Below are 9,158 nucleotides of genomic sequence, written 5' to 3'. Positions count from 1 at the left end.
CTTTATTTTAATTTTAAATACTTTGCATTTTAAAATCAACTTCTAAATGTCTGTTCAGTAGTCCCTATAACATAACATAATTTTAATTTGTGGTGCTTCTAATTAAGTGATAAAAAGCAGTTGCAAATGTACAAAATAAATATTACCACTACTCATCATCGCACCAATAAAACGTAAAAACACTGTTTTCTACCAAATTATATGTAATATCTTATTATTATATTAATATTTAACTTGTATTGGAAAGGTTTCCGTGACCTCTCGTGAGATCTCGGCAAAAAGTCTCACGATTCATTTCCAGAACATGATGCATGATGGGATACACTAAGCCTCGAATAGCACTCCAAAGCGGTATTCAAGATAGTGTGGATTTAGTGTGCATTAAGGGCACTGCGCTTTGCCGTTTTTAAGACCTGGGACAGTCTTGCGCACTTACTTCCTGTCGCGCGCACGCGCTCTCAAGTGGCCAAGACCACAAGTGTAGGTATTTGGACAAGGCATGAGCTTGCGCTTCGTGTGCGCTGCACGCAAACAGGGCACAAGTTCTTTCCGTTCCTGCACTTAAATAGTTTTTAATCACAATAAAATGCGAACGCAGGAATCGTTAAGCAGAATCAAAATGCACGCGTCTTATCGAATACCCGGTTCTTGGAAATTTGGAACCGGTTCTAAAATGGAACCGGTTTTTGATACCCAAACCTACTGGTGAGCAAGTGATGTAATGCTACATTTTTCCAATTCTGTTCTGAGAAGAAACAAACTCACCTACATATTGGATGGCATGAGAGTAGGGTTGCTAAGGGGTGGAACATTTCTGAAACTTTCGAAAACGTTCCAGGATTTTTTGGAAAATGTTGGGAATTTTCAGAAACTTTGCCACCACTTTTGAGTGACACTCCCACATCTCAACATCCAATCGACATCCGAAGTCCAACCATGTCCCAAACCTTCATTTAGTATTTTTCTGTTACACTTGAATGCATCAAAATACAGAATAAAAATCATGCTTGTATTAACCTCTAGTGGAATGTATTGCATATCACATCAGATTCCATTTTAAATTCAGTTAGGCTGCATTCATAGGTAGCTGCTTATGTAGACTAGACAGTGAGGCAGTGCACTTGATTTTGGAACAGGAAGTCCAGTGTCCTGATGTTGCCTGTATAATCCAGAGAACTTGGCTTTCAGTGCGGTTCAATGTAATTACTGATTAGAACCTGTTTGTTCTTCTCTGGATGCAATCAAACAGCACAGACATCATCTCAGCGTGTTCTGCTGACGGCGGAGCTAAATGTTGGCTCTAATTTAATAGCATCTCAGCATTAGTGGAGCTAAAGAGTTCTTTAAACATAAGGAGGGATGCCATACCAGGAAGCCACTTTCATCACTAGCTAAGAGTGGTTTAGATGTATGGAAATCAGTCGGGCCCCGCTTAAAAATGGCACACGACAGAGCAGAAGCACCTATAGAGTGAGTAAAAATATTGATTGATGGTTGAGAAATGTCACTATATGTATGTATACCCAGTAACGGTGAAGCCACACTGTTGTCCTCGCCACCAGAGTTGAGAAAGACGTCCAATGCCTCATGGTCAGACATGTCCATTAGGTCCATTAGGTCCATTTGCTCCAGCATGTCCACGTTCACCTCCATTGATGACATGCTTCCTATTGTCTCTGTGAACCAAAGGAAGAGCAACGACATCACTTCCTGCAACCTCATACTTCAATCACTAAGATGTATCAAGGATTTGAGTCCAGGATGATCGTTTAACGCATGGAGTTCGCATCTCTGTGGACAAAGAAATCCTTCATGTGAGTTCTTGGGTCAACTGTTGCCAAATAGAAGAGCAAATTTGCTTGTGTCAGATCTCATTTGATGTACAGAGCTATGTCCTGGATTCGTCACCTTGCAGTTATGTTGACTCTTTGTTGTCATTAGCGCATGCTTCACAAACACAGATTGCGGCGTGAGGCATGCCCGTCACATGTGCGTGTGTGAGCGTGACATCAGTAAGCAGAGCGGTGAACTGCGTACCTCAAGGTTGTGTAAGAGCGCAGCGGCACAGGGAGGTGGACAGCAAAGAGAGAGACATGTTAGCTCCCCTTTACAGTATTGAGACACAAACACAACCACACACTCATACACTCAGTGTCTGTGTGTGTGTGTGCTTTGAGAGATATGACACAACACAATTTCAGTCCATACTCCAAAACTATCCTGTTCTTGATTTTTCCTAAAGATTCATAGAGGATTGGTATAGTTCCACCTTGCTGTACATAACAGCAATGACCTGATGGCTGATCCTAACCTCATCCTCTTAATGAAACACTGGCTGGTCTTAGCCCCACCTTTGCTGCTTCAAGTCAAACATACCTATTTACTGATGAGATTTGCCACTTGCACTCGGAGAAGGAATTGAAAACAGAGCTCCAAAACTTGCAAAGTATTTGTGTTTTTATCAGTTTTAATTCTGACACAACAAAACATTAAGATTACATGAAAAGAGTTTTACTGGTTAGTTGTGAGCATAAGCAGAACTGAAGGGTTTTTCTAGCCCCGCCCTCTGGCTGATCTTAGCTCTGCCTCACTACTCTTCCATTTGCTGCTTCGGTGTAGATTATCTACTATTGGGTCAGCATTACCCATTGGACTTGCTGTTCCACAACAACTCTCTTCAGCTGCTCTTTTGCACATTCCCATACACCATGAGTCATTTTATACGAGTTGACCGGGTGGAAGATGAAAGCAACACTCAGTTTATCTGCTTCAGGGCTGGGAATTGCCTCCCCAATCCAATATCTTGGGTGCTGTGGACCCGCCACTCTTATTTGTAATAAAGACTGCTGAGTGTTTTTGTACCAGACCATCTCAGCAGACATTTCTCATATATATATATATATATATATATAAAAAGGTTAGTTAAATTATTCACAGGGATACAGCATATTTACATTAGCTTTTTGTTAAATAGATTCTGTTTGTATTAGTGTCTGGCACATTTTGATCTGGTCCTGGTTTGAGCCGAGGGCATGGGCATAGCTCACCTCTTCTCTCCGCGATCTGTAGGTATCCTGTAGACAGGTAGTGCTCCATGTCCTGCTGAAAAGCCTCCTCAAAAAACTTTTGCCTGTCCTTTAGTTTTATCTGCGGCTGGACAGGCTCCACCTCCGGTACTCTCTGAGCATGCTCCATCTCCGCTGTGATTGGAAGACGAAAAGAAAGAGGTGTTAAGACAAACTTTGCTAAAGATTTTCTTAACAAAACCTGTTAAAATATTCTGAAAATGTAAGTCACCCATGCAAGACATTTCATTTTAGGGATGTAAACTAGCATTTCAAAAGACTTGCATATAACATACAACCCTGTAATTAAAAAGTGTCAAAGCCCAAGTATTCTCTGAGACATCTTCAAATGATATAAAAACAAAGGTTTAGATTAAATCAGTCATTTTACATTTTACAAATTTGTCATGAGTCACAACCATGAGGCAACATTCTGAACACACACAGTACACAATGAGCTTTCCCAAAAGCATACTGGTCTGGACAGGACAGCAGGGGGTTGTCAGATCAGTCCAGCAGTGATTTTCAGATCTCTGCTCTGCACAGCTTGATCTGAATCAGCCTATTCACAGGTAAAAAGATGTCCTGACAGGACATAACTAGCCCACATTTTCCTAAAACTGGGTCTGGAGAATGCCGTAAAAAGCCCTGTGACATGCTATAGCGTTTACCATATTGGTGAAAGTTCTGAAGGGTTAGGTTGTCTAATGGTTATAATTATCTGTTTTGCCTCATTAAATGTGCATTCAAAAGTGCTAATGTAAAGCAATACAAAACAGTGTTTGTGTGAAGAGCCATCTGAATGGTGTAACTCATATAATATGAAGACTGTACTCAATAGTTTCCTTTTTTTTTTTCGAGGTGTTTCAATGGCAAAGAGTTATTGTGCTTTACCAGCGGAGACAACAGAAGAAAAACTACCTGTACTGCCGAAGAAGCGGAAAAGCCAGAAGACAGAAAGTGCGACAAAGACAAAAATGAACGTAAACAGAACTACAGCACACACAAGGTGGAAAGATTTGATGACGGAGAAAATCCTGAGTTGTGATGACAAATTGCTGCATTTGTGTCGGACAGGTAAGAGAATGAATTAATTGTGAAGACCGCTCTAGTAATATCGCTGTAATTTACATAAAACGCAAAGATGATCGTGCTGACCGTTTGGGTGAGCATGAAGAACAGCGTTGCTAATGCTACCTAAAGAACTGCTAATGCAAAACAGTGAATTAAGTGGGGAAAATTATTGCAATTTGAGTTATCAGTAAGAGAAAGACTAAATTGTCTGCTAAAAGATATTTTGTCAGTTTAGCAGTGCACCAGCACACAGTAGATGGCCTAAAGCTAATAGACAAGGACTTAAGACACATAACTCTTATTTTAATTTAATAGGATCTTTAAAATGTTTTAATTTTATATGAAATAAAAATTTTAAATAATTCACTTTACAAATTTAACAATAAATAAACAATTAAAAATAATTTATGTTTAAATGCAATTTAAAAGTGATATGTGTTTTAATTTTTAATATGACCATTTAGTGTTTATTTGAATTTATTTTTTACTTTTAACTTGATAATGGTTATAGAAGTGACACTTCTTGTCCTGCATACTGTAAGAATCAACCACGTATTCAGTATTAACGAATGACATTGTTGGTTTAGTGTTTGTGGGAAGCTGAGGCCTCTGTCCATCCCTTATTTACCAGAATTCCAGGTATCACTCTTATCCTTTGTTTCAATTTTTCATATTTTGCAATCCTGTGGGCTGGAGTGAATGTGCATCAGTAACTTGATTGTGGATAAAAGTAAGTGTGCTCATATTCCGTTTAGGAGAAAGCACAAATAAAACACTGTGTGTGTGTGTGTGTGTGTGTGTGTGTGTGTGTTTATTTGCTCTGTCTGGATTAATTAATGGCTGTGGTCGTCCTGAGGGAAGCAGCTCTGGTCTCTGGTCTTTCATCAAAGAGTTGTGCTCCAGTTCACGCATGTCTTCTCTTCATTTACCATCACACACACTCTTTGACCAAAGGCCTGCTCACAGCACACACACACTCCTATACACTTCTGACTAGACTTGAATCTAACTTTCCTCTGTTTTGAAGTGTGGACTCACAGTCTCAATCTATAATATGGGCATCTACATACCACATAATACAGTAATCATTTAGCATGTCAACGACATGATTAATGTTCCCATTTTGTAATCGTTATACATTCATTTTCTCATAGTAATGCAAGTTATTATTATATAATGGCTCATTACTGCTAATTTAATTATGCAATGTGCGTATGCTTGTGTGTTTGTGTGGATGTTGTAATGTGATTATGACTAAGAGTAATAGAAGTGTCTGTGCGTGACACTGTAATATACAGACATGTAATATTCTGTTCTCAGACTGCCAGACTGATTTTGCTCCCAAAGTGCCGTCTGAGAGTATTTCCTCTAAGATATCGCTGCTCAGAAAGACTTCAGCTCGTGTTAGAAGTCCAGTTCTCCTTCAGACTGTTATTTCTCTTGAGAGGAGCTTCAGTCTTTGCCGCTGCTGTCCAGATGCACTGACCTGAGACTGAACTGACTTATTTCCTCAACAAATACTGAGGCTTTAAGAGGACTACAGAGTTTTGAGTTAAGAAATACAGTTTTCTAGAGGCCTAGAGAATACTACAACTTTTATACAAAAGTTTGATACATTTCAAGTTCAACATTATTTGCTCTTCAAACATGCATCTTTAAAAGAAAAACGTTCAGCTGAATGCAAAGTGACCCACATTTGGGTTTTGATCACTGAAAATGTATACAATTTAACAATTTATTGCTGGAGCCATACTGAGATTCCAAAATCACTGCATCATACAGGGCCTTAAAAACAAAGATACCAAAAGAAAAGTTTAAGAATTAAAATCCAAATATGATATTAAGATATTGTGACGAGTGGGGGCAGGGCCGAGAGCCGTGGCCATGGGAACGGAGTGAGGCCGGTGGACTAATTGATAATGAGCGTCACCTGCACCACTCACCGGTCTCGATTCCAACGGAGGAGCTCCGGAAGGATAAAAGGAGGAGTTATGAAAGTGAAAGGCGAGAGAGGACCAGGCCTGGATTTTATTTTGTGTTTTGTGTGCGGCAGTCGTCCGCGAGGGGCTGCCACTTTACTTTCATTTTGTGTTTGTTTATTTTATTAAAGTTTTGTTTAAATGTTCGCCGGTTCCCGCCTCCTTCTTCCCGACCTACGAACGTTGTTACAGATATCCTTAATACTTAAGTTACAGACATGCAAACTTTGGGGGGTTTTTTTGCTTTGTTGCATTATGCAATCTATAATGCAACAAAGATTGCTAAAGCCAACAGATTTTACTATTAGACCTTCCAATCTGTTTGTATAAATAATTATAATATTGCTGTTCTAGTGGACTCAAGCATCAGTCAAGGATCGTTAGCAAAAATGACACATTCCTGTTCTAAATAGCTTCTAATTCTTAAATTTTAGCATTTGGAAAGTTTCGATACTGGACAGAGACATCTCATTGAATTTATCGTCCCAAAGCCCATTCACACCAATAACTCTTAACTACATTAGCTGCATATTATCCACACAACACACAATAATGCTCTGTTTATTGTAAGATGTAAAAACATAACTACTTAACTGCTATGTAAGCGATCCCAATGATATAATTTCCCGTCATTATCATTATAGTTGCACTCTACAGTGATTTTTAAAATGTTATGGTTATAGTTATTGTTATACTTATCATTCTTTGGGTGAACTGGCTTTTAATCTTCCTCTGGAGAATCTGCAGAATTCAAGAGTGCTTGGATCCTGTATAAAAACTCCCATCTGCTCACAGCCACAATGTTCCCAACTTTGAATACACAGGGTATTTTTGTTGTTCCAGTAATAACTTCCATTTTGGAACAACGATTTGGGAAAACATTATGAACATTATATATAGTTACCTTTGTCCAAATAGCATGAAGTCAACACAAGGGGTCAGTTCATCTAAAAATGAAAATGCTGTCATGATTTATTCACCCTCATTTTGTACCAAACCCATAACTTTCTTTTTCTGTGGAACATAAACTCAAAAATTCCGCAACTTTTATTCTATATTCCAAGTTCACAAGTAATATGGATTACTTTCATGTTTCTTTTTTACTTATTACCTAAATAATATACTAATGTGTGAATTGAGTGTAATGTTTTCAGACATTTAACTGCCTGTTAACTGCAATTAAATGAAAATACATTATAGTTTAAATTTATATTAAGTGCACTTAGCTGAACTTAAGAGTGCTTTTTGATCCACTTAAGTAGGATTTAATATTTTATATTCTATCTATTTGAAATATGGTTAAAGTGTAATGCTGAATGGACATTGTTGTTTGTATTGAAACTTGTATGTCATGTATCCGTGAATAAATCTGTAATTAGACATTTGTAGTGTATAGTTGCAATTTAGTACATTATATTATATTTAATCATATATTAAATGTAATATCAAATAACACACTACAATTAAAATTATAACTAAGAACTTAATTTATATATTTTACTACTTTTTAATGATTAAAAAGTGCTCTTTTTTAAAGTACTTAAGAAACAGTCATGAAAGTGTACTTTTTATTTCATTAATATTATATTATCTGCGAGTGCAGTTTTTAAAAACATACTTAAGATTTGAAGTACACTCCTAGTGCACATTCAATGCAATTAAGCACACTTGTTTTTCACAAGGGCTGTAAAATGCTCAACTGTTCAGAAGAAGATGATTAATTTTCTGCAAAGCCAAGCAAACTACTTGCCAGTGCCAGAGTTCCCAGGATGCTCTTGTGTGTTTAGTCCTTATCTGAGGCAATGACGTAACTGTGTACTCATTGCTTGTGCCCAGACATTTGTATTCATTCTTTTCATATAAAAAGAAGAATTTTGGTAAAAGTCCTAGAGGTGAGACACAGGCACAAGAGAGCAGGTGCTGACCTAAAGCCTGTAATGAGATGATCCCCAGAGAGAGGGAGATAGAGAGGGAAAGGAGGCTTAATATTCATCATTCTGATGGCAGTCATCTGGCTGTGTGATTTAATGCCGATTAATTGGATCTACTTATTGACTGTGTCATTCCGCAATGAGCGCATGAATGATTGCCTGCAGAATACCCCTACACACACTCCATCTATCCTGGTTTGTGTTCTTGTAATGGCTTCATTTGTGTGTAATTGCAATGACAGATTGCAGGGTCGTGGAAACAACACAGACACGCGCTCTGAGTGGAGTGAGCACTATTGAGTGGAAGACGATGTGCTTGGTTTGCCATATGGGCTGTTGTAAAGAGTCATTCACACCAGCCGTAGTTCACATCTTAGTCTTTGTGTGGCGACACCTGCGTCTCTTACTGTGCCATGCTCCATCAAATTTGGCCTCATTCAGAGCTCCGTAACGTCTTTTCATGAGATCGCAAGCTATTTTGCACACTACATGAGGGGTTTTAAGTATGAAGTGGTTAGGATTGAGACTGTTAAGGCAGAGTGAGAGGGAGTGTGGCTGTTCACGAGAGAGATTAAAGCAGCACACCTACTGTGAGGGATCAGACTGCTAAATATGATAATGATATTTTAATTACAAATGAATAAAACCATATGAGGGTTAGTTTTAGGCCTGATTCTGCAAAATCTAATGAAATTTATAATACAATGCAAGACCAGGGATGAATATAGGATTTAATGACTGTTGTTTGTCAGTAGATATTTAACGGTAACATGTGATTGCATAATAAATACATAAAAAATGCAGTTCACACATACAACAACAATATATATACAGGGTTTGAAATTACCCTTTTCACTCACCAGCCAATTTGGCTACTAAATGTTTAAGTTAACGGCCATTTATAACTTCTACTAGCCAAAATACATAAATAAATAATTAAATTAAATAAAAACACAAAGACAGATATAAACAAAATTAACTACACAGCTTCATGTATAAATATATTTATTATAAAATCTGAATTTCATATTATTCCAGGGTATCTACAGATTTAGATTTTTTTAAATCAAATGTAAGACTTTTTAAATTTTAAGACCTGCACAAATAAG

General features: G+C 37.7%; 1 protein-coding gene across 2 annotated transcripts in view; it reads right to left on the bottom strand.

Annotated features, from left to right (window-relative positions):
• The window catches only part of LOC107702383 (dysbindin-like), a 44,995-nt gene that overhangs the window by 2,271 nt on the left and 33,566 nt on the right, over positions 1-9,158 (bottom strand). The window contains exons 2-3 of one of the 2 annotated variants that reach the window (XM_016504690.1): positions 3,048-3,200; positions 1,524-1,667 (exon numbers count right to left, since the gene is read on the bottom strand). In XM_016504690.1, coding sequence (XP_016360176.1) covers positions 1,524-1,667; positions 3,048-3,200 — 297 coding nt within the window. Of the gene's footprint in view, positions 1-1,523; positions 1,677-3,047; positions 3,201-9,158 lie in introns of both variants that reach the window. The other variant, XM_016504698.1, reaches the window with a different exon arrangement.

Source organism: Sinocyclocheilus anshuiensis, unplaced genomic scaffold, assembly GCF_001515605.1.
Source record: "Sinocyclocheilus anshuiensis isolate Anshui unplaced genomic scaffold, SAMN03320099.WGS_v1.1 scaffold1142, whole genome shotgun sequence".
NCBI classification, from domain to species: domain Eukaryota; kingdom Metazoa; phylum Chordata; class Actinopteri; order Cypriniformes; family Cyprinidae; genus Sinocyclocheilus; species Sinocyclocheilus anshuiensis.
The sequence above is the reverse complement of the archived record's forward strand: the minus strand, read 5'-3'. Positions and strand labels throughout refer to the sequence as shown.